We start from the raw sequence: 26,607 nt of genomic DNA, 5'->3' as shown, positions 1-26,607 counted from the left end.
TTTAACGGAGAAAACATTCTCTGTCCAAGTGCTGACATACAATCATAAAGAAAACTCAGCAATAAGCTTAGAACAAATTCTGATAAATGGAGGATGTTCTCAATTCTATTTAGTTTTGGTATTAAGAAGCGTAGCTGTTGACATATGTAAATATTTCCGCCCTTGATGGTCACAAGGTCTATGTTTTCTGCCTCCCTTCAAAGTGCTTTCTTTGACAAACACTTTGACAGGTTTCTTAAGTTTTATAAGACAAGACCTATCAGATAAGTTTGTCTCCATTTATGACTGTTAGGAATGTTTTCCCATACTAAGATGCTTCAGAATTGTAGGCCTTTTCAATTTCATTTCATTTTGGTACAGAGTATAAATTTAATCAAGTAAAAATAGGAGGTTGAGATATTCCAAATCATAATTACAGAATTTTGGGATTGAATTTGTGCAACATTTGAGCTCTCATTTCATCTGTTTAGTTCATCAGTGCCTTCCTGTTTTCAAGGCTTATTTTTCAATTAATTCCAATCTGCTAACAGCTTCAAAAGCCGAAGACAGCTTTACAGCTCCCATCGTTGACTAATTTGATAAAAGTTTTCCAACAGATTCTGAATGAAATGCAATGCCAACTTAGGGGGCAGGTTTACAACAAACAGAGGACGATTTGCTAAGTAGTTCTTCAAAGGTTCAAATGTTTCCAAAGCCTGAATGTGAGAAGCCACAGAGAAAAAAAGTAATCACCACAAAAATGTTTAGATGCTGTAATTATATGTGTGAATATATTTGAAATTCTGATAGCAACAGCTTCTCTTTCAGTTGGTAGAATATCAAAGCCTGTCTGGATGCCATCAAATGCACCCGCCCCAGTTCCACATGTATTTCTACTTCATAGATGGCTTAATTTAGTAAAAATTATAATTTTTAACTACAGTGCTTTACTTTTATATTTCACAAAATTTATAGTGACATTTGTAATAAGTTCAGAAGTTTTACCTTCAATAGAATGAACTTCCAAAAACTTTACTATGATGCCATGATGTGGATGGAAAAAAAAAACCAAACCATTATTAGAATTAACTCAACTGATTTTCTTTCTGAAGCATTGATCAGAATGATATCAAACTGGCCTGACTTACCTCTGCAAAGTTGTTTTTCGGCTAATGGAGGTACATAAGCACCTGTCACTTCACCGTGTGTATTTGTATAAGAAAACTTGGAAATGAAAATGCACAGAATCAATATAGAAGCACAGTCTTTTGATGGGAGGGAAAGGTCCTATTTACATGCTCTCATTCTGCAGCTGCATGAGTGACATCATAGACCCCAAACAGTTTTCCTAAAAGATGTAGATGCTGATGCTTTTTCAGGAGACTTGTTTTCATCTGGTTTTCATGTGGTTAATGGTATCACTCTGGTCCACCATGATGGAGGCTAAATGTTGACAAACTTAAAAAAAAACAAAACCACAAAACGTATTTCATTTGGAATAGTTTTACATTTACAGAAAAATTGTGAAGATAATACAGAGTTCCCCTATAACGTGTACCCACCTTCCGCCGTGATTAGCATCTTGTATTGGTGCCATACACTTGTCACAATCAGTGAAGTGATATTGGTACATTATTGTTAATTTAAGTCCATAGTTTATTAATATTTCCTCAGTTTTCCCCTAATGTCCTTTTTGTGTTCTAGCATCCCATCCAGGATGCCACATTCCATTCAGGTATCATGTGTCCCTGGGCTCCTCTCGGCAGTGACATTTGACAAACATTTTGAGCAATTTACACATTTATCACCATCGTTCTTGTAGAGGGAAATTTGGTACTTAATTTTTTTATTAAGCATGCACCTTTGTTGTTCCTTAAGGTCATGGTTGCCAGAAGGGTTTATTGCAAAATATTAAAGCATTTCCATTCAATAAAATAACTAGTTATACGTTTAAATTGTACTTACCAACATGGTTAAATTCCAGTAGCAAGAGCATTCCGGTTACTTTCTATTGTTGTGTGGCAGGCTGGTCCGACTTCTGTTTCTGTACCCACTTTATGTACCCTGTGCCTCTGATTTCCCAGTTTCCCTTTGATTTGGTCAAACGGCTACCTGGCAGGGTAGCGGCACAGCGGGCTGGTTGCCCAGGCGGCCAGCAGGGCAGTCATCCCCAGACTTTCTCCCCCATCCTCTGAGACCTGCGGAGTTATCTGTCTCCAGCTTCTCTTATCCGAGCCTAATTTGTTTTATCGGTGAGTATTCTATTCCTGGCTCCTGAAAGGAAAGGCCTCATTATGCTGTGTCTGAAAAGGGTCAGGAAAGGAAGGCTGGGTTTATCACTGATTGTCTTCCCATTTAGCCATGTGTTCATGAGAAGTCTCACCACTGCAAGGATCTGTCATACACTCCTGGGTGAGTAAAAGCTGGAGGTAAAAGGTGCAGATCCACCAACTCCCCTTGGCTTATTGTAATGCAGCTGTTAATAACTTTCATGTATAGTTAGTACAGAGTTCAGTAACAGTTACCTACTGTTTTTTTTTATTATTATGTTATGTTAATCACCATACATTACATCATTAGTTTTTGATGTAGTGTTCCATGATTGATTATTTGTGTATAACATCCAGTGCTCCATGCAGACGTGCCCTCTTTAATACCCATCACCAGGCTGTTGGTGGGAATGCAAGCTGGTGCAGCCACTCTGGAAAACAGTATGGAGGTTCTTCAAAAAGTTGAAAATAGAGCTACCATATGATCCAGCAATTGCACTACTGGATATTTACCCCAAAGATACAAATGTAGGGATCCGAAGGGGTATGTGCACCCCGATGTTTATAGCAGCAATGTCCACAATAGCCAAACTGTGGAAAGAGCCAAGATGTCCATCGACAGATGAATAGATAAAGAAGATGTGGTGTATATATGTATATACAATGGAATATTACGCACCCATCAAAAGGAATGAAATCTTGCCATTTGCAATGACATGGATGGAACTGGAGAGTGTTATGCTGAGCGAAATAATTCAATCAGAGAAAGACATGTAACAGTTACCTACTGTTAATGTAGCTTTTTGATGAGCATTTATCCAGAATTTTCATTTTCTTAAGTCAAAGTGGACAAAATACAGGACAATAGCATGAGATTGTCCCAGGTAACCCGGTGACAGATGTCATCGAAAGGAAAATTTTGTACAGGAACTGATGTGGCACTCTTTTATTTTCCTCCCAATTTCCTACCTTTCTTACCAAAATAGAAATTTTCTGTGAAAATATACCAACTTGTGCTAACATTACTAGATTATGCCACGTAATTTAACTTGACTCCAGGTAAATTGATAGAAGAGAAATACCGGGAGCATGACTGTACATCGTCAGTACTCTTCAGTAGAGAGGTACATATTCTCACATATATGTGTACACATACAGAGCACACTGACAATGTGGTGTCTGTATATAAAAATAAGCTGATATGCATTTAGAACCAAAGGCCTGTTTCCTTGTGTATAGAAGGCTAGGCCTGCATTGCTGCATCCTCATTACTGTGCTAAGGGCCTTCCTTATGTTCACAGACTAGAACAGGGATCCACGGAGGGCCCATTTGGCCCTCGGCCTGTTTGTGTAAATAAAGTTTGATTGGAGCACAGTTAAGCTCATTCATTTGTGTGTTGTCTATGTCTATTTTCATGCTACAGTGGTAGTGTTGAGTATTTGCAACAGAAATTGTATTTTCTGACTAGTGCTTTACAGAAGACTTTTACTGACCCCTTCTTTTGGAGTGCTTGGACCCAATTCCAGCATGGGTGGGGATGAGCCTACCCCCCCCCCCAACCAAGCAGTCCTTGGACACCAGCAAGGTGTTCAAGAATTCAACTCAATTTTGACACTATCGACTTGGAGATAGCATCAGATTCCATAGGTTAAGGGTTCAGTCCTACAAGACTGCCCCCATCCCCCACTTCAGTTGCCAGTCACAAGCCCCAGGCTGTTACCTGTGCTTCCGACTGATCGGAGGTTCCAACAGCCTCCTCCTTAAGTTAATTCACTAGAGAGACTCACAGAACTCAGGGACACATCTACTTATATTTACCAGTTTATTAAAGGGTACGACAGAGTATGAATCAATAGCCACGTGAAGAGATACATAGGATGAGGTCCTGGCCTAAGGTGTTTCTGTCCTCATGGAGCTTGGGGGCTGGCTCGGTGACACCTGGAAGTGTTCTGGTAAGCATGCAAACTCTCCCCAAAGGACCAAAAAGATGTTCTCTTGGGTTTTATATGGAGGGTTCACTACGTAGTCATGGTAAACTAAGTTGTTGGCCATTGGCTGATTCAACCTCCAGCCCTTGTCCCCTCCCTGGAGGTCAGGGTGTGGGGTGGGTGGGATTGAAAGTTTCAACCCTTTAATCACAGGGTTGGTCCTCTTGGCAACTAGCCACCTTCATTAATAAAAAGATTTCCTTTTCACCCTTATGGCTTTGAAGGTTTTCAGGAATTATGGATAAAGACCAAATCTATCTAAGAAATGTATTTTTTTGGTCATCTGAATGACCAAATATATATTTCTTATAAACCATGCTGTCACACCTCTGGATTGTGAGCTCCGCAGACTGACCTCAGGCATGACCCAATTTTCATTTCTCAGTTTCCCCTGCACTGACACCCGTAAGACAACAGAGGTGAAGTCTCTCCATGAAGAAGTCTCTCCATGAAGTTTCCACACCACGCTACTTTCTCCCTTTTGCCCTTTTCCCCAAAACACACCCCAGAGGTACACAGGAGATAAACACCTACTTCTAACACATTGGGGTAGAGGAGTCAAGAACAATAACGGATCATAATAATGGCCAACATTTATCGATTCCCTACAGTGTGCCTGGTATTGTTGTGTGTGCTTCAGTCTGGGTGAATCCTCATGTCATGTGGTAGGTTCCATCACTCTCCACACTTTATGTCTGAGGAAACTGAAGCTCAGGAGGCTAAGTGTTTTGCCCTGGGTTGCAAAGCCAGGCTGTGGTAAGCAAGCATTTGATTTAGCCAGACCATTACACTTCCCCCATGCGCTATTCACTCAAGCAGCCCTCAGCTGTGCGGAGTGTGCCCTCCCCAAACCTTTAGCACAGTGCCTCTTGCTGTTTTTGTCTTCCTCCCTCCATTGGCAAACTCCCAGTCACTAAATGTCAGTGGTTTCAAATAGGAAGCAGTTTGCAATTTGAAATGTTTCTAGACTTTGAATCATCTCCCAGGGAGTTTCCATTTTAAAATCTTGGTGGGAATGCTACCCATCTCAGTACTTAGGGAAGTAAAATACTTCTCAGGGCAATGAGAATTCTGAAGGAATTTTACCTGTGGGAGATGTATTTGGGCAGGGGGCCCTGGATGAGGCACTGGTGGTTGAACACCTGGGCTGGATCATCTTCTGATCAAGGAGCAGAAAGCAGAGCCAAGGAAGGCCCAGGCCACTGGACTGGCTTGTCTTTCCATTTGTGGGATGGTAGAACCAAGTTGAAGAGACCACTGTTTTCTCTAGAAGGGAGAGTCAGATAATCACTTTGTGACTGAGTTAATGAAGAGCGAGAGCTTTTGTGAGAACACAGACTGGAATCACTTCCAGTTAGAGGCGGCCAGCATCAGGTGGTTAGTGGGCACACACCGCGCACCGTGTCTGGAAAGAAAGAGGTGCACTTCACAAAGGGAGCTAATGCGATCCTATTCTAGGAGCAGAGCTAGATTTGGTTGTTGGAATTTATTTTCCAGTTAGTTGGGATTTGTTCTGAAAGTATGTGTACTATGTAATAAAAGTATGTTTTGAAGTCGGTAACTTTTCTCTAACTTGTGTGGGGGTAAAAGGGTAAGGCTTTCCACTTACCAAATGACCATGCAGTTGGCTCAGGGCTTCTAGGAAGATCAGCTGGTGTCACCTGAGTAGGCATATATCCATTTTTCTTACCCCAAAAGAGAAATAAACTATCAGATTTTTTTACAAAAAAGCAGTTTTAGGTTTATAGAAGAATTAAGAAGGTACAGAGATTTCCCATGTACCCCCTGCCCCCACACCTGCACAACCTTCCCCATTACCAGCAAACCCCTATCAGAATGGTATATTTGTTACAAATAATGAACCTATATGTACACGTTATAACCACCCAAATTCCTCAGTTTACATTAGGGTTCACTCATGTACATTATATGGGTTTGGGCAAAGGTAATGGTGACATAGACCCATTATTATATTATCTTAGAGTATTTTCATTGCCATAAAAATCCTGTGTTCCACCTATTCATCCTTACCCTCTCCCCTCCAATCCCTGACAGCCACTGATCTCTTTACTGTCTCCAAGTTTTGCCTTTTCCAGAATGTCAGAGAGTTGGAATTGTGTAGTATATAATCTTTTCAGATTGGATGCTTTTGCATAGTAATACGCATTTAAAGTTCCTCTATATCTTCTCATGGCTTGGTAGCTCATTTTTTTCAAGTGTTGGTTAGTATTTCCTTGCCTGGGTGTACCATAGTTTTTCCACTCCCCTACTGAAGAACATCTTGGTTGCTTCCCAGTTTTGGCAGTTATGACCAAAGTGCCTGTTTTTGTGTAGACATAAGTTTTCAACTTCTTTGGATAAATACCAAGAAGCATTGATTGCTGGATTGTATGGTTAAGAGTATGTTTGGTCTAAGAAACTGTCACACTGTCCTCCCAAATGATTACGATTTTGCCTTCCTGCCAGCAATGAATGAGAGTTCCTGTTGCTCCACATCCTCACCAGCATTTGATGTTGTCAGTGTTCTGGGTTTTGCCCATTCTTATAGGTGTATTATGGTGCTATCTCATTGTTTTAATTGGCATTTCCCTGATGCCATATGATGTGGAGCATTTTTTCATATGCTTATTTGTCATCTGTATATCTTCTTTGGTGAAGTGTCTGTTAAGGTCTTTGACCCAGTTTTTAAATCAGGTTGTTTGTTTTCTTATTGTTGAGTTTTAAGGGTTTCTGGGGGTATATTTTTATATGACAGTACATTATCAGATGTGTCTTTTACAGATACATCATACATACAGATAACCTCCAGTCTGTGGCTTATCTTCTCATTTTCTTGGCACTTATTTTTTTTAAGATTTTATTTATTTATTTGACAGAGAGAGACACAGTGAGAGAGGGAACACAGGCAGGGGGAGTGGGAGAGGGAGAAGCAGGCTCTCTGCCGAGCAGGGAGCCTGATGCGAGGCTTAATCCTAGGACCCTGGGATCATGACCTGAGCCGAAGGCAGAAGCTTAACAACTGAGCCACCGAGGCACCCTGGCACTGTCTTTCATAGAGCAGTTTTTAATTTTAGTGAAGTCTGGCTTATCAATTCTTTTTCTCATGGATTATGCCTTTGGTGTTTTATCTAAGGAGTTGCTGCCATACTCATGGTCATCTAAGTTTTCTCCTTATCTTCTAGAAGTTTTATAGTTTTGCATTTATGTTTAGGTCTGTGATCCATTTTGACTTCATTTTGGTGAATGGTGTAAGTTCTGTGTCTATATTTGTTCTTTTGCAAGAGAAAGCTCAGTTGTTCCAGCAGCATTTGTTGAAAAGACTATCTTTGCTCCATTGTCAGGGATCTGTTGATTGTATTCAGGTGGGTCTCTTTATGGGCTCTCTCCTCTGTTCAGGTGATCTGTTTGTCTGTACAATCAGATTCAAATTGTCTATAATTTTATACATTCTGTAGCAAAGGAAAGTCGAAGTTCATGAAAACTTCTGAAGTTGTATATTTCTGGATTAAATGACATTGGACTTAGATTTACCTTTATCTCCACAGACTTGTTTCAAAATCCTGTGTTTATTTTTCTGCTTCAGCCAACACTTTATGAAGATGGGAGTAGTTAAGATGCAAACTTGGTTGTGTCATTGCTTCCATTTAACCATACCAGTGGCTTCCCTCCCTCTCGATAACTGTCTCCTCCTGTGTCTTTGCTGTGCCTTCTGGCTCCTGCTAACTTCTCACCCCACATCCACATCTGATGCTGCTGCCGCCTCCCCTACTCCCAGCTCTCCAGCCCCACCAGCTTCTTCTGGTTACAGGAGCAGCTGCCTTACCTGCTGCCCCTTCAGCCTGGGACAGGCCACCACTCCTTCACCCTTTTCCCACTCGCTGCCTAGTTGACATCTACTCATCCCTTAGGCTATCCCCCAAGTGCTGGTCATGTTCCCCTGTCTATGCTGCCAGAATATCTTGTACTTAATCTTCATGGCAGGTCTAATGGGGGAAGGAACCCAGTCTGTTTCTTAGCATTTTACTTCAGTATCTAGCATCCATGCCTTGGATGGCATGGATGTTTTAATTTCCTGTACTCAGATGTTAGGGTCATAATGTCAATTTTCTTATGCCAGACCCTAGTGTAGGATGGTGCGGACATTGGTACTTTATACTGTTAGCTTTTGTTCTTAGAAAACTGTCTTGGGTTTTAGATCTGTTTGAATGACTAGGTTAGCCCCCCATTTAAGGCTTAATGCAGCGAGACTTGGGATCTAAGAGACGGTTTTCCTAATGATCTTACTGGGTCGCCGTGTTCCTTAGTGTGGAGTGTGTGTCTGTGCTTGACTATTTCCCAGAAGTGTCCTTGGAGCAGAGGTGTCCAAGCATTCTCAAGACCAAAACTATCCCAGTATTTCTGTGCTCCTCTAAGTAAAGTGTTAATCCTGTGAAAATGTGTGACTCTTTTATAATTTGTACACATCCTAAGTGGACCTGTTTTTCTTTTAAGTTCATGTAATAGCCCTTTCAGCTTCAGTGGGAATATTTGTGATGTAAAATGCTTATGTCCCAGGGACCATTTTAAAACATCAGTAATTACCCACCACCACTGTCTTTTTTTTTTTTTTAACAAATCATCTTGTAATTTATCAAATAAGATGCATAGGCTCAGGATTTAAACATCTAAAGTTGGTTGGTAATTCAGGGTGTGTTTTTCTTTGATCTGCATTTCTCTGATATCTTTCTCTGCCTTTCGTTCTATCTCTTTTCCTTCAGACATAAATGAGATTATTTTTAGTGTTAGGGGTTCTCTTGGCACAGAAGGGTAGATACTGTGTTTTGTCTTGGCTGACTAAAGCCTATGGCTTGACCCTTAATTTTCACTGAACATTTGTCAAGTGCATCTGTAAGCAGGTTTACGTGGTATTTGTGAATCCAAGTGTAACTGCATGAGGTGAGGCCCCAGACTCAAGGAATTAAGAGTGCTTCAGGACTTGTCACCACCGGGCATCATTCTCAGTCCTAACATATGCCACCTGGGGTCAAGCCAGAAGGAAACAGAGCTTGTTTGTGGCGTTGTGCATTCTCTGTTTACTTAACATTTGATGGGGGGAGCAAGGACACCGGGGGAGGCCAGTGACTGTGGCACTCTTAGGAGCAGAACAAAGATTGTCTTGGCACCAAGTCTGTTGAGCTGAAGAATCCACATGTGTTTAGCTTCCCGGGCAGGGCACAGCCTTTAAAGCTCACAGAGAAGGGCCAGGTATTATCTCTTGTTACAGTAAGGTTTTTTAAATTTTTGTTTTGTTTTCTCCATCAGATGTCAGAATTGCCAAGTGTGTTCTGTTGGCTGTCTCTCGGCATAAGCCAGATGGTTCTCTAGTTTCACAGAACCAGACCAAATGAAGCACACAGGCATATGGGGGCCGGGGAAGGTGGGAGGGGGCCTTATTGTCTACAACTGTGCTTTCCCGAAATAGCTTTAAGTAAACCAAATTTTATAAGATTGTCTCATTTTAATCTTCATCATGCCATCATTCTTTAAGGGAGACTATAATGTGGACAGTCCTTGCAGCAATAATGCATAGCCTCCTCCAAAGCAATTTTTAAAAAATCTTGATATGTTAAGTTTTCTTAATTGGAGACACACCCTTGGGGCCCATAAAGACCAGTTCAGCATTTACTTTTGGCCCTAAGAGCTAGTTCTTCCATGGGCAGCTGGACTCTGGAGCCAGATAGGCTGAGTTGGAATCCTGGCTCTGCTACCAGGACAGTACTTAGCTATCTCTGCCTCAGTTTCCTCTTTGGTAAACAGGATACTGGTGATAACTTCTTTATAGAGTTGCTATGAGGATTAAGTGAATAGTACATGTAACTGGTGGATCACTGCCTGGACTACATATGTAAGGTGCTTAATAAGTGTCTGCCTCAGTATATGATGTTTCGCAGTAGTCTTTTGTTCTGTTGAGAGAGAGTGGGTGGTGGTGCTAAAGACTTACCCTGGTCGTAGAAACTTTTACATAGTTAATATAAAGCTATCAAGGAAAAAGATGAGGAAGTAATTTAATCTGGATGAGGATAATAAAAAAAAATAGGAAACTTTTTGCCAACCTTTTAAGTTCAAACTGACTGTAACAAAGTTCCAAGTCCTAGTGGCTTTACAAAATACAAACATTTTTCTTGTGTGTCATTCAGATTGAAGTGGTCAGGCGGCCCGCTGAGCAGTTAAGCTCAGTGTGGTGATTCAGGAAGCCAAGCGCATTCTATCCCATGGCTTCGCCATATTGGAGTTCTTCACTTCAGGTGTGGGGATGAGGAAGAGAGATGGAGGGAGGTAGGGAAGGAGCAGGAAGAGAGAGAGGGAAGGGGGTTGGAGGGAGAGATGCTGAGAGAGAGAGAGACAGAGAAAGAGAGAGACAGAGAGAGGGAGAATACGAATGAATAGAAGCTGAGGATCTTACAAAGGATTTTTGGGGACAAGCGTGGAAGTGGCCAACACAGCATTTCTGTTCCCGTTCCATTGACCAGAACTAGTCACATGACTCTAGTCTTCCTGCCTGCAGTTCCTGGAAGTCATTTCTCCCTGTGTGCCCTGTAATAAGAGGCAGGATAGATGACTATTCAGCTAGCCTGTAGCACAGTGGTTAACCATATCACATATTTTCTGCTAATGCAGATATTTTCCATAATTTATTTGTTTGTATATTGCACTGTAAACCATTTCTGAAATTCTTTATAATGTCAAGACCAGCAAAAAAATTTACAAATCATTGTTTCTTTCTTATTTTTGAAATTTGCAGAAAGTCAGGAAAGCTGCTGATCTCTACTTGTGAGCATTTTATTGTGCTGTTGGCCAATAAGCAAGGACTCTAGGTGACAGTATCTTAATGGCCATCTCTGACAGGCAGATTCCTGTAAAGGAGAAAGTTTTTATGTTTTGTATCCTGCTGGTGATCAGTAACTGACGAAAGGCAAAGAAATTAATGATCCTGTTATGCATTGAAGTTGCATGGGACAATCTAAGAGTAGTTTTGTTTTGTTTTGTTTATTGCTCTAGTAAATACGGCTCACTCTTGCGACTAGTGTTTGTACTCAGCTCTGATGGGAAGGATGGTGGCCACTTCCTGCGTCTTATATCAAATAAAGTGACTTAATCCTGCAGCTTTATTAATAATATTTCACTTGAGCAGTTCTTTTCAATCATAATTGGCCTCTGCACAGACTGAGCAGTTTATTTTTAAGCGCAAACCTGGGGGAGTTTATAGCTCATGGACACACCTTGAGGCCATGCCTAACTAAGCCTCTAGATTAATATATACCTCACATTTTGCAGTGTTTCATAGTTCTGTGAATTAATTTTGAATCCCATTTCTTCTGCCACGGTTCAGATGCTTTAACACAATTGGGGAGCAAAATAATGTTATGGCGGATCATGTGGTCTGTGACATCAGAGTGGGGTGGAATCTCAGCTCTGTCACTCAGTCACTGTGGGACATTGGGCCTTTTATTGTTTGCTGTGGTTGCCTAGGAATTTCTAGTAACAAATACCAGACTGGTGGCTTAAACAACTGAAATTTATTTTCATACAGTTCTGAGGCCAGAAGTCTCAGGTCAAGGCACCCGTGGAGTTGGTTCTTAATGAGGCCTGTCTCCTTGGCTTTTCGATGGCTACCTTCCCATGTCTTCACAGAGTCTCCTCTCTGTACACTTAGCGTGTCAGCCACTGAACTTGAGTCGGTAGTACTGCTAACCCCACTGACTCACACCTTTGTCCTCCAGGAGCTCAGCTGCCCAGTTTTTCTTTTGAAACGACTCTGGAATATATGTCTTTTAATAAAAGTTAATAATGACAAGTATGAGGATTGTCACATATAAATGTGAATTTATATGAAGTAATTTTTGACTATAAAATAATAGGTACATTCACTCTTATGATCAAAGGCTGAAATATGTCTTATTAAGGATTGGTGGAACATGTTATTCATCAGTTTAATGGTTACCTAATGTTTTTCTGTACGTCTTGTTACCTTTCTTTTTTCATTTTCTATTTCTATTTCTATTTCTACTTTCTTTCTTCTCTTTTCTTTCTTCTCTTTTCTTTTTCTTTCTTTCTTTCCTTCCTTCCTTCCTTCCTTCCTTCCTTCCTTCCTTCCTTCCTTCCTTCCTTCCTTCCTTCCTTCCTTCCTTTCTTTCTCTTTCTCTCCATGTCCAAAGTGCAGCTGGAACTCTTGTACTGACTGAGCCAACCAGATGCCCCCTATTTACCTTTCTTTTAAAAAAATCCTACAGTAATAACAAAGAATGCCCCTACCTGTCAATCCCTCCCTATGCATTTCTCTTCCCTCACCAGTCTACATCTTCTAACACTAAATCATGACTTGGAAACCTAAATATATACAGTTTTTATTTATCAGTAATGCCTCAATAAATCTGGGAAAAAATAAACTTGCTGTTACATTTTAAAAATAATACAGAGAATAATGCCACAGCATCTCTGACTGCTTCTGGTCCTTCTAGTATTGTTTTCTCTTTTCTTCATTCTTATATGTCTCATTCCTAAAAGTATTCTGAAAATTTGCCTTTTTATTTTTTACTTGGTTTAATTTAGCTTTTAATTTTAGGGGTTTTTTTGTTTTTGTTTTCTTGGCAGAAAAGAGCAAGTTAGTACCTTGTATCTAAACATCAACCTTGTGGAGCCAAGACTAATTCAGCCGTACGAACACGTTATAAGGAACTTTATCCGCGAGATCAAACTGCAGAGCACAGAAATGGAAAACCTGGCCATTGCAGTGAAGAGGTATTGAAGCCCTTACTGTCTTTCTTTTTTTTTTTTTTTAGAGAGAGAGAGAGAATGTGAGTTGAGTGGGGGTGAGGGGAGGGACAGAGGGAGAGAGAATCTTAAGCAGGCTCATATGCGAGCATGGAGTCCAACACGGGGCTCGATCTCATGACCCTGAGATCATGACCTGAGCTGAAATCAAGAGTTGGATGCTTAACCGACTGAGCCACCCGGGTGCCCGAAGCCCTTCCTTTCTCAGTGGCACGTGGGTTACTTCAACTGGCTCTGTGTCCAGGTGGCACGTGGACTGAACTGCACGATCATGTTATGATGTGGATGGACTTCCCGAACCTCGGGCATCTGGAGCTTCCTAAACTGAACCAGCACGAGAAAAGCTGAGTCGGGCAGTACTCTGTAGGGGCAGCCAGCAGTCCATCAGTAGGTCACTGTGATCCTATCCTATAAACTTTTCAAGACCAGTGATTCCCTACAGAACAGTTCAAAGAGGTTTGTTATCTTATATCCAGCCACTTGAAACATACAGGAAACTTCTTTTCCAGAGAGGTGGACAGGACTGTACTTGAAGCCTGGCCTTGTGATGGACAGGTGTGTGACTTCGGGCAGGTTTCTGTATCTGCAGAATGAGACTGTAAATATTCACGTTCTCAGGGTGTGGAGGCACAGGAGATGATGTGCTGGGTGGAAACCCCCGCACCAGACCAACCACATGGTGGGTGTTCAGTGGTGGGCCTTCCTGTCTCTGGCCTTCCTCACCCAGCCTGAACTGGAAGCCAAAAAGCTTGAAACCTGTACTGTCATACGGTTTGTATAAGCCATGGCTGGTTCACATCGATATCTTACTGGCTTTACCAGCAGCCCAGTGCAGAGGAAGAGTTTACATGTGTTACAGTCCAAACATCAGCCTTTTTGCTCCCCGGAAGGACCACAGTCCTTCGGCATTAGTGGGAAAGAGAGCGTTTTGTTTGCTGTAATTCCCGGCTGTTCTGCCCCAAAGATGCTTCTCGCTGCCATCTGTTTCACCAGATCTCTGAATGTGTGGTGCATCCTGCTGGTCTCTACCCAGAACTTGTGAAGGCCCCTTTGATAGGATGCACCCCATCTGCAAGGGGGAGGGGAGAGGGTACTCCTCTCTTTATTCTTTCCTTCCAAATGATGATCAGACTATCTAGTTAACCTTTTGGAGTTTAAGTGAAGGGAATTAAAATATAGGAGTGTTTTAAAACGATGCTTCATAGGACTTTTTATAGTTCTGGAGTCATGCAAGAGTGGAGCTATTCACAGGGAGTTTCTTAAGAACATTTTCAGTTCCCGACTCTGAAATTTTCCTTCAAGTTTGTCTGCTAGGGGCTTTCAGTAGGATAGTAGGGTCCTATGAACTCCAGATTCTGTAAACTGGGGGTGATTCACAGACACACATGTTGCGTTTTTGAAGTGTCCAGGAATACCTGTTAAAACAGACAAACTTCCATACACACACACACACCCACACACACACATATATATGTGACCTTTAAGGATAGTACCATGTAAACCCACAAGGGAAAAAAGAATGGCATTCCTCATGTTCTCATCACCAGCCAAGCTGCTGTGCACCCCCGTGGAGTGAGTGTGTTACCTGTACTGAGCCATGCCCTGCTTGTCTCCTTCCTGCTGCTTTGTGGTCAGGGTGGGAGCCAAAGTCAGGCTCTGTCCCAGCTGTCAGAGACCTCGCTGACGTGCTTCCGTGATGACTGTGAAGTTCTCTTATGTTCTTAGCGGAGGACCATCCACCCTCACCTGGGATTTTGGATGGGGGTGGGTCTCTAGCTTTTCGCTCTGTGCTTGCACCTGAAGGATGGTCCGAATGTCTGGATTGGGTTAGAGTGGACAGTCTTCCTCGCACCAGACATTTCACTAGGGGTTAGGAGTTGCTGGGGCAAACATGGTGGCATCATAGACTACCCTGACTTACCAAAAAAACCAAACCAAAACAAAACAAAAAAACCATTGTTCAGGAGTGAGGAAGGCAGGAAGAACACATTCAGGAACAGTCCTGGATGTCATGAAGGAGCGGTCGGAAAAATGGTCATAGGGAGAGAACGGACTTGGCTATTTTACAGTCCCAGAGTAGACCAACAAAACAAACTTGCTGTGGAGATATGTAATTCCTAGATTTCAGATAGCAAGTGCTTATAAATGAACCAGAAATAGCTAACTTTCCAAACGAGGTTGACATCCCTTCGGGCAGGCTGTCAGGTAAGGATGAAGAAAACACAAGCGGAAAATAGTAGTAAGTCACTCAAAATTTTATTTTGGAGCCTTCTCCCCACCCCTCAGGACTCATTTGGAACTTTATATAGGAATTAAAGTAATGTATGCACAGACTGTTACAAGGGAGTCAGCAAGTAGAAAGCAGGAGATAAGATGGTGTCTCAGAAGCCATCAAATCGGAAGACAGGAGGTCTTCTGTTTAGGTCCTGTTCTCTACTTTTTATTGGCAGTGTGTCATTGACCCTCCAAATCCCGTGGTGGCTGCTTTCAAGTCTCTTGTCATCTAGTTGAATAGGCAAGACGTATGTATGAGAAAATTTAGATAGATGTACAGCAGAGAGAGAACAAAAAAAATACTAAAAATACTTTTTTTAGGGTTTAATCTGCAGCCTCCACCATTGTAAAGTGACAGATGTCTCTATACTAGCCAATTGCTCAGGAAAACTATCCCAGAACTCTCCTCAATGAAACGTTCCCATTTCTAACTTTTTGGCAAATCAGTGTGCTCTGCCTCTATAGAGAGGTGATTTAGGGATGACATTAGTAAAAGAAACAGAATTTTTCTACAATGTAAATACTGTATTTTTATTCTAGAACTTTAGGGAACTGATTAGAAATAATTTTTGAGATTTCTTTCCCCCCTTTCTAACTGTAGCATATAACATTGTGTGTTTTGTATGATAACATTTCGGAATTCTATCTAAAGATCTGTTTGCCATGGGGTTCTTTTTTTTTTTTTTTTTTGTCCAGGATTGTCGCTCAGTCATGGGAGCAAAAAGGATTTTCAGAATTTATTGAGAGCTTCCCAGTGATTTTGATATCTTTAGCTGTTCTTTGCCACAATCTAGTTTAATACTATTTTGTCTAATTTATACCATTTACTAAATATCTAGTTTTAATGTTATTTTACAGCCAAATGGTCAAAGTGCCAATCCTGTCTTATTATGTGGAAGGAACAGGGACTATTATTTTAAATGGTGTGTTTCTCCTCATCTGTAAAATAGGGCTTGCAATAGATGAGGTTGAAGCTGTCTCTGCAGTGAAAAGGTGTGCGTCCTCTTACATTTCAGAGCCCAGGACAAGGCAGCCCTGCAGTTGAGTGAGCTGGAGGAGGAGATGGATCAGAGGATTCAGGCAGCAGAACACAAGACGCGGAAAGATGTGAGTTTGTGGGATTGGCCCATTCTTTCTGCGAATCCTGATGGAGTGCCTTTTACAGACCGGCCACTGGGCAGGGGCTCTCAATGAGGGCATTTTTGGTGGTTGTGGTTTCGGGGGGAGATTAAGGAGAGAGATAATAAATAATCAAATAAAGTAGATAATTTCAGTAGCTATGAGTGAAGAGCAAGTGTGGTCGACAGCCGTGGGGAGAAGAGGTCGGGAGGTCAGGGGCCTCTTTGTGGGGGTGCCATGGGAGCTGAGGCCCGAGGAGGAAGGCAGAGCCCCCCTTGGGTAGAGGAGGGTGGCTCAGCTTTTATGCCACAGTCTCCCTGACCATGTCCACTGCCAACTTTAAATTTCTAGATTGCCGGGAAATTAAAATTCTCTCTGTGAACTTCAGTGTTTTATAATGGAATGTACTTTATTCATCACTGAAGGAACTCTTACGGTTGAAAGTTGTTACCTTCAATGATTTCTGTAGAAGCAATACTTGTCTGTTTTCCTTATAAACTATAGCTGGGTGAAGGCTAATGTTCGGGTGGACGTTTTCTATTCATTTGTCCTGTTGCATCTGAGAGGCAGCAGGATGGAGTGAGAAGGGCCCGAGCATTGACATCTGATAGGCCTTTAGTGTGCTTCCTGGCTCTGCCTTTGCCTGGGCAGGTGGTCCTGGGAAAATAACCGGACCTCTGACCTTTGTGGTACCATTTTTAGAATGGGGTAATGCCACCAACCTGCTTCACGGAGGTCCAGCCTGGTGATGTGTATGAGTGCCTGGCACCATGGCTGTGGCCGGCTTGCTCTTTTCTGTTGCTCTTCGTGCTTCGTGTCCTTCCAGATCCTTTGCCTCAGACCGCTTTGTTACATATATGACTTCGGGTCTCTTTGTCGTCTTACCTCTTAATGACCAGTTTAGTAACTGTTTGGAGGTCATATTCAACAGAGTGAGTGGCTCGGAGTCCATGGGCCTGCGTTAGTGCAGTGGAGAGCCCATTCTCCTGTGAGCACTCCATTTGTTGTAGTCGAGAAACAGGAATATCATAGACTCTTTTCTGCCCTTTTCCCCTCTCCATCCATTTAATCTGTGCGCTCCTTCCTTCGTCGTACACTTACCAGGCACACGTGCTCTGCTGCCATCAGTCCCACCACTTCTTCCGACCAAGTACATGAGGAGCAGGCCTGTGGTTGGTGTTGGAGCCCTGACCGGGGCTCCCTCCCCTTGTAACTTCACGTGCGGCTCGTTATAACATCTGGCTCTGCTCGGCTCCCTGCGACTCTTGGCTGCGCAGCACTGGTCCGGCATGATCGTCCCTCTTACTTCGCTCCATCTGTTTTCTTTGCCCCTCCTTCCCGTGTTCCCCAACTCTGCCAAGCGCAGAGAAAATCTCCCCTTAATGCTCCCTCGCAGTCCTCTGGCCTTATTCAGCTCTTCCTGACCTTGACTCCTGTTGTACCTACAGTGTTACTCCATTGCTCCGGGTAAGTATTTTAGGTGTGAAGTAGAATTGACATTCAAGGAGCTGCACAGGTTTACAGTATCGAAGATGGTAACGCTGGGTGGACCCATGCACCGTGAAACCCCCACCACAGCCAACACCATGGGTGGATCAGTCCACTGTCTAGGTTTCCTCAGGCCCCTTCCGCATGCCTCCCTTCCTCCCTCCTCTGCCCTCCTTGCTAGGAAACCACTGGGTATCTTCTTTGGTGAAATATCTGTTAACATCTTTTGTTCACTTTAAAAATTAGGTAGTTTTCTTGTTATGGAAGGGTTTTTTTTGTTTGTTTTGTTTTAAATACAGGTTTTTTTAAGATTGATTTATTTATTTTAGAGAGAGAGCACGCACGCAATTGAGCAATTGAGCAAGAGGGACAAAGGGAGAGGGGAGAGAATCTCAAGCCAACTCCACACAGAGCCTGACGACCTTGAGATCATGACCTGAGCCAAAACCAAGAGTCAGATGCTTAATCGACTACGCCACCCAGGCGCCCCTGTTAGGGAGTTTTGAGAGCTCTTTATATATTCTGTTTTTAAAATTCTCTTCCACACTGTGACTTGTCTTTTCAGTCTCCTAACAGTGTATTTTGAAGAGTAGAAAGTTTTCATTTTGATGAAGTCCAATTTGTCAATTTTTCTTTAATGGATCAGGCTTTTTGGCATCTAAGGAATCTTTGCCTAATCCAAGGTCACAAAGATTTTTCTGCTGTTTCCTTCTGTAAGTTTTATTTGTTTTAGATTTTACATTTAGGATCCATTTTTGCAAGATATGGATCGAAGTTCATATTATTTTGCAAGCGGATATCCAGTTGTTCTAGCACTGTTTGTTGAAAAGACTGTTTGTTCTCCATTGAATTGCCTTTGCACTTTGTCCCAAATTGGTTTACTGTATTTGTGTGGCTTTATTTCTGGGCTCTCTGGTTTGTTCCATTGATTACTTTATGCCAATATTACATTGTTTTGGTGACTATTGTTTTATAATAAGTCTTGAAATCACGTAATATTAGTTCAACTTTGTTGTTTTTCTTTTCTTTTTTAAAAATTTTATTATGTTAATCACCATACATTACATTACATCATTAGTTTTTGATGTAGTGTTCCGTGATTCATTGTTTGCGTATAACACCCAGTGCTCCATTCAATATGTGCCCTCTTTAGTACCCATCACCAGGCTAACACATCCCCCTACCCCCTCCCTTCTAGAACCCTCAGTTTGTTTCTCAGAGTCCATCATCTCTCATGGTTCGTCTCCCTCCTCCGATTTCCCCCCCTTCATTCTTCCCCTCCTGCTGTCTTCTTCTTTCCTTTTTTTTTTTTAACATATAATGCATTATTTGCTTCAGAGGTACAGATCTGTGATTCAACAGTCTTGCACACTTCACAGCACTCACCATAGCACATACCCTCCCCAATGTCTATCACCCAGCCACCCCGTCCCTCCCACCCCCCACCACTCCAGCAACCCTCAGTTTGTTTCCTGAGATTAAGAATTCCTCATATCAGTGAGGTCATATGATACATGTCTTTCTCTGATTGACTTATTTCGCTCAGCATAACACCCTCCAGTTCCATCCACATCGTTGCAAATGGCAAGATTTCATTCCTTTTGATGGCTGCATAATATTCCATTGTATATATAGACCACATCTTCTTTATCCATTTTTCTGTCGATGGACATCTTGGCTCTTCCATAGTTTGGCTATCGTGGACGTTGCTGCTGTAAACATCGGAGTGCACGTACCCCTTCAGATCACTACATTTGTATCTTTGGGGTAAATACCCAGTAGTGCAATTGCTGGATCATAGGGTAGCTCTATTTTCAACTGTTTGAGGAACCTCCATACTGTTTTCCAGAGTGGCTGCACCAGCTTGCATTCCCACCAACGGTGTAGGAGGGTTCCCCTTTCTCTGCATCCTCGCCAACATCTGTTGTTTCCTGACTTGTTAATTTTAGCCATTCTGACGGGTGTGAGGTGGTATCTCATTGAGGTTTTGATTTGGATTTCCCTGATGCCGAGTGAAGTTGAGCACTTTTTCGTGTGTCTGTTGGCCATTTGGATGTCTTCTTTGCAGAAATGTCTGTTCGTGTCTTCTGCCTATTTCTTGATTGGATTATTTGTTCTTTGGGCGTTGAATTTGATAAGTTCTTTATAGATTTTGGATACTAGCCCTTTATCTGATATGTCATTTGCAAATATCTTCTCCCATTCTGTTGGTTGTCTTTTGGTTTTGTTGACTGTTTCCTTTGCTGTGCAAAAGCTTTTTATCCTGATGAAGTCCCAGTAGTTCATTTTTGCCCTTGCTTCCCTTGCCTTTGGCGATGTTTCTGTGAAGAAGTTGCTGCCGCTGAGGTCGAAGAGGTTGCTGTTGTGTTCTCCTTTAGGATTTTGATGGACTCCTGTCTCACATTTAGGTTGAAAGAACTTTGTTGTTTTTCAAAATTGTCTTGGCTATTTTAGATCCTTTAATTTCCATAGATTCAGCTTGTCAGTTTCTTAAAAACAAAAACAAAAAAACAAAAACCCAAACATTCTGGGGGGTTGATTTGGTTTCATTGCATTTATAGATCAATTTGGGGAGAAGTGGCATCTTAACAGTAATGAATAATTTGATCCATAAACTGGGTGTATTCTTCATTTATTTAGGTCTTCTTTAATTTCTCTTAGCAATGTTCTGTAGTATACAACATAAAGATCTTATAAATCTTTCCTCAGATTCTTCCTAACTATTTGATATTTTAATGCTACTCTAAACAGTGTTGTTAAAACTTTCAATTTCTGGTTGTCCATTGTGAATATATAGAAATACACTTGATTTTTACATATAGATCTTATGCCCTATCTTATTTGTTTACATTGTTCACACTCAGCAGCTTTTGTGGTAGATTCCATCAGATTTTCTAGGTAAATGGTATGTAATCTATGAATAAAGAACAGCTTTACTTCTCTCTTTCTGGCGTGAATGATCACTTTATTTTTCTCTCCTTATTGCACTGGTTAGAACAAGAAAAGGGAGAGCAGACATCCTCGTCTGTAATTTCTCTCTCAACAAGAAGTATGATGTTGATGGCATGCTGTTCATAGAAGCCCTTTATTGAATTTTGCGCATGTTCCTGGTTGGCTAAGAGTTGCTTTAATTAGGAATGGAATGTTGGATTTCATCAGATGTTTTTCTGTATCTTTTGAAATGACCATGGCTTTTTTCTTTTTTAGAACATCAATGTGGTGAATTACATTGATTTTCAAGTATTAAAATACACTTGTACTCTGGGGATAAACCTCATTTATTTATGATGTATTTTCATTTTTGAATCTTGTTGAATTCATTTTGCTAAATTTTGTTTATTATTTTTGCATCCATACTCATAAAAGATACTGGTTTGTGGTTTTCTCTTAATGTGTTAGGTTTTTGTAATCAGGCCAGTGCTGGTCTCATAGAATGATTTGGGAAAGCTTCCCTCCCTTTCACTTTCCTGGAAGTTTGTGATGAGTTGGTGTGAACCACTACCATCTACCTAAGTTACTGTAGTGACCCCCTACCCGATCTCTTGGCATCTTGACAGGTTGGGAATGGAAAGAGCTACATGGTGATAATTTCCTTTATTGAGCTCTGAATAAAATATTTTTAAACCATAAAAGTTGTTTAGGGTTGTGGCCCTGGATTTAGTGAGAAGACTTGCCTAGTTACATCAGGGTCCACTTCAATGCCAGGAAGGCTGTCCGAGGTAGTGCCTCATTGGGAGGCTTCCCGTCTTCATCCACCTGTGAAGTGGCAACATTTGCTGCCTCACCTGTAGAGCTGGACAAAGTCAAGAGATGTGCTTAAAAAAGGTTACCATGAGTGAAGATGTTACTCTTTTCCTACACATTTCCTCCTAAGCATAGAATATTTAATTTACATGGATTATTTAATTTATATGGATTATTTAATTTACTTGGGTAATTTAATATAATCCTCACATTAATCCAATAAGGAAATGAAGGCTCCAAGTAGCCTTCATTTACTAGACAGCCAGTAAGTGGGTCGCAAGACCCCGTAACTCAGGCAGGTGTTCAGACAGGGGTCATGTCTCCCCTGCAGAGAGGCCTTACCTTACCCCTGTCTAACTCAGTTCCTGTCACATCTCCCTGTCAGTTTCTCCCTGTATTACTTCCTGAGATCGTCTTTACCTCCTGTCTTCCCCCACCGGCATGCACATTTGTCTGCCTTGCTCCTGCTCTGTCCCCCTGTGCTCAGGTCTGTTGGTATATAGTAGGCTATCGGGATAGCTGCACACTCAATTTCACTGGCTTTTAACATAATTTATTTGAATACTAAACATAGGGCACAAAGTTCCATACTTTGCGAAGAGAAAAAGGACATTTAAAGATGTCTGGGCTCCTGGGACCTGCAGCCCCTGACCTCCTGGGGTGCCCCTTGCCATTCACTGATCCAGGCAGGACACATTTGAGAAGAACCAGCCCATGTGGAAGCACTTAGCATAGAAATTTGCAGGTGATGTGATTTGAATTCAGGTAAAGGTGTAAGCTCTTGGAAAAGACAAACCCACCGGACCTTCCTGGGCCCTGATGACATGATAGGGTTCAGGCAAGCACTTGGGCCCTTGGCTCTTGCCATATCTTTTAATTAATAACAGCAATAACTACTTAAACTAGTTAATAGATGTGCCCTGGCCTCCTGTCACAACATGAGTAATAGTCTTAGAGGCGTCTCTCCAGGTGATGTGTGCATGTCGGCTTTCACTTCCGCAGGTTTCAATTCCAAAAGAGCTGTACCTCCAAAGTCATTTGGTTTACTTCCGCCATCCCTTCTTGCCCTCCCTGTGTGGGAGACTGGGGATCAGCCTTACTTTGACACAAAACATTTCTTGCTCTGTGGGGCTTTGAAGAAACTGTTTAAATCAGTACAATCTTTTTTTTTTTTTTTAGGAAAAACGTAAGGCTGAGGAAGCCCTCAGTGACCTCAGACGTCAGTATGAAACAGAAGTAGGGGATCTACAGGTGACAATAAAGAAACTCAAAAAGGTATGTTTGTGGCAGCGAGGCTTCTAGGAAGAGCCTTGGTGTATGAGTGTGTTTAAGTTATTAGCAACTAAAGGCATTGGGAATCATATTAAAGCAGCATTTGGAATCAGATTTCAGAGTCAAACTGGGCTCCCTGGAAAGATGGATTTTTAAAGGTCCCTGATTTTCTTTTCCGTTTCAAGGGCAACCTATCTTCTGCACAGGTCTAATAAATATTTCTGACCCCTTGAACAGTTGTCCATCAAACCCTAGTTTTCCTTCCTCAGGTGCCCTCAATGCCCACATGTTCAGCTCTGCTCATGACAGAGGGATCCTGTCTTTACTGGTCACGTGTGCCTGTATCCTTGCCCCCAGCTAACCGCAAGGTACATGGTCAGTATTCAGTGAATATTTATTAAATGAAGTAAATGCTCTTCTTCTATGCAGAAAGTTCCAGATCTAGGGGACCCCTGATCAGCAGGAGGTGGGAGAGAACTTGCTGAAATGTGAGCAAAAGTTTGATTGGGTTTGGCCTTTGCTGTGTTTGGTTTCTAATGAGTAGGGTGTGTTTCACCCAGTGGTATGCTGGTAGCTACTTAACAATGGGCTCTGGAGGGGGAAGGGGGTCAGGGAGGAATCTGCAATATTTGCTGATTTCCACGGTGTTAATGCTCTCACCATTAACAATTTCAAGCTACCAAGTTGACATGACTGAGTGCAGAGTTTGGGAAGAGATGCGTCACATTGGCTCTCCCGGCCGGCACGGGCTCTCTGCTGCGTGGTACTGGATCCACCTCTTGCATGTGGATCGTCTCTATAATGAGTGGAAATACCTTGGCTAAACTGAAAATAGATACTTAAAAAAGAATCATCCTTGAAAGTGGCATTGTGACTTTGGGCACATCACTTTGCTTCTCTGGTTGTTCATGTGATAACCTTTAATGCTGTCTCCAATGTTTATATTCAGTGAGATTAAGGCACGATTAGCTGTATTTTGTAGACTATTGCAATTCAAACCTCTGGGATTATTAAAAATATCCCCAGTAACCTTCTTAGGAAATTATCACTGTCAACCTTTTCTCTAATTGACAGAGGCCATTAGACGAGACATAAGATACTTGAATTGCAGAATTTGAACGGACTAGTCCCTTGTTGATGCCAGAGTCACAGATTGTCCTAACCCCGGTTCTCAGTTATTTTCCTGTCTTCCCACATCTTTAGGCTAGAAGCAAGTTAGGCAGAAAAGATGCAAAATTTCTTGCCACGGTGAGGCATATGATGACGACCACATAGGCCCTGAACAGTGAGAGTCAGAAGTGATGGGACCGGAGTTCTCATCGAGACGATGCTACTTTCTTCCCGCTGTACCTGGGACAATTGGCTTCATTATTTTACCATTTCGTTTCTCATTTGTAAAATGGGATTAATAATTGACTGTCCTGCTTAACCATAATCGCTGAGATGTTACTGATTTTATAGTTTCTTCAGCTCTTTTTCATAATTTTTAAATTTAATTCTCAAACGTTTTCTGAGGATAGGTTAAGTCTCCTGCTTTTACAGCTGAGGACACTGAGTTCTCGAGTCACAGAGCTCATAAGCCATGGAGTTGTCTTGCTACCCAGTTTGTACTTTCTCACTTGTACCAGACTTCCTGCTGGCTCGGGAGGCTTGTTCTGCGAGAGAACAGATGGTGATTTACGTGAGGGAATGTTAAAGGCTTAAACTGGAAAAGTTTACAAATTGCTATGACTGCCATTACCCTATGCCATGGATTCTGAGGAACTAGTTTTTTCCCTCTAGTTTTTTTTTCTCTGAAATTAGCATGCATCTGAAAAAATCAAGGGCTCTTCTCAGAGTCAGCCACGTGGCAGTCATGACCTCAGTGTGTGAAAACCTTTAGTTGACGCATCTGGTAAGATGAAGAAAATCCAGCATCAGATTACTTAGGCTTTGACTTAGAATTGATGAAATACAGCATTCATTTTGGTCAGTGCATAACTACTCAGTTAATGGAAACCCACGGATTCTCACCGTTCTCAGGGACTGTCAGGAAACAAAAAGACATTTTTGTTGCCCATGTTAGAGATCTCCTGAGCTGGTTTAAAGTCTGGTAATACTAACAAGTCAACCAGAAAGCAAAGCTCCGGTATATATTCATAGAGAATTGTGTGTGTATGTCACTAGCTTCCTATCACACTTAAATGTTATTGATTTCAGTTATTTTAATAAGCATTTACTGGAGTCACTGTGAAGAAAACAGGTGAATCTGACACTAACTCTGCTGTTAAAAATCTTAGACTCTGGTAGGAGAAGTAAGGCATTCATAAATAATTATAATACAGGATAGAAAGCGTTAAGCGCAGATAAATTTCTAGGAGAATATAAAGGTCCAGACTCATAGGCAACATAACTGAAAGGGCAAAATTAAATCACTTAATAGTTGAATGGTTTCCCAAAAGGACTTTTCAGTTGTTTCGAAAGAAATTCATTAAGCGATAAAACCCCCTTTTTAAATGCTTAAATTATTGAAAGCAAATTTTCAAATCCTCATGGATTATATGTAGCTTAATGATTTACAAAGTTGTAAAATGTTGAAAATTGAAGACTTTTAGAATTCCCATATCTGTATATTCAAGGATACTCATAAACTTAACTGAATCAATCCAAAGTGAGTTTGTAAATGCACAGCCTTTATTTGCTCTTTCAGCTAGAAGAACAGTCGAAACACGTAAGTCAAAAAGAAGATGTGGCTGCATTAAAAAAGCAAATTTATGATTTATCAATGGTAAGAATCACCTTTCATTTACAGAAATACATTTCCTCTTCAATTACTAACATAACTGACATAATCATGCTGTTTATCAGTGTTCTGGGGATGGAGAGAAATTAGTACTGCAGTTAGAGAAACCTTTGACGTACCTTTGACCAAAGGTGTTATTCAGGCTTTTACCCTCAAGGATACCCCACCTATTGTGAATGCTTTTATTTATTTCTTACTCAAAGCAATGACGGCATGGCCCTTGCACTTCACATAGTTAACCCTGCATTCCTGCAACTTCAGCTCTGGTCTGTGTCCCTGGCTTTGTGAGATGAGGTTATAATTGCCCTTTTCTTCCTCCAGCGTTCCTCTTTCTGCCCATTTCCCACCTTGATGACCCGATCTTTGGTCTTTCTGTTGCCAGGTTGTCAGCATTTGCATCTGTTTTTTCATCATCATTAAGTTGTCTTTATTTTGTTTGTAGGAGGACTCTAGAAGTTTAAAGCCACTAGTGAACATTTCCTTTATTAGGACTCTAAATATTCTCATTGCAGAGCCCAGAAGTGAGCCAGCTGTGCTATAAGTGTGTTTCTTTCTCTCCAGTCATTATATTATCCCCGCACCACTCAGAAGAGAAGGTGCCCAGCCTCATGGTCAAGTTGGAGTTCCAGATTCTGCCACTTCTTAGTTGGCTCTGTATTTGGATCATGACTTTCTTGTAGAATTGCTTATTTTTCTTGCATTTCCTGGTTGAGTTTTTGGTTTCTTGTAAAAAGAAACTCTGGCATCCTCAGGATATCATCCACTGATGCCTTCCAACTTTTTTTTTTCTTTTAAATTCTTCCCAAAGCATGGAATTTGTTTTTTCTCCTTGAAAATGTTAATTCTGGAGTCTACAAAATTTCTGTTCTTACTGGACCA

At 41.5% G+C, this 26,607-nt stretch overlaps 1 protein-coding gene across 1 annotated transcript in view; it reads left to right on the top strand.

Annotated features, from left to right (window-relative positions):
• Positions 1-26,607, top strand: part of RASEF (RAS and EF-hand domain containing) — an 82,564-nt gene that overhangs the window by 26,928 nt on the left and 29,029 nt on the right. The window contains exons 2-5 of the mRNA XM_028122321.2: positions 12,870-13,016; positions 16,340-16,430; positions 22,854-22,949; positions 25,636-25,713. Coding sequence (XP_027978122.1) covers positions 12,870-13,016; positions 16,340-16,430; positions 22,854-22,949; positions 25,636-25,713 — 412 coding nt within the window. The remainder of the gene's footprint in view (positions 1-12,869; positions 13,017-16,339; positions 16,431-22,853; positions 22,950-25,635; positions 25,714-26,607) is intronic.

Source organism: Eumetopias jubatus, unplaced genomic scaffold (genome assembly GCF_037043125.1).
Source record: "Eumetopias jubatus isolate StellerSeaLion01/CBP00866 unplaced genomic scaffold, mEumJub1_p1.0 scaffold_15, whole genome shotgun sequence".
In the NCBI taxonomy this organism is placed as follows: Eukaryota; Metazoa; Chordata; class Mammalia; order Carnivora; family Otariidae; genus Eumetopias; species Eumetopias jubatus.
Note: the sequence above shows the minus strand (reverse complement) of the source record. Positions and strands in the feature narration are given on the sequence as shown.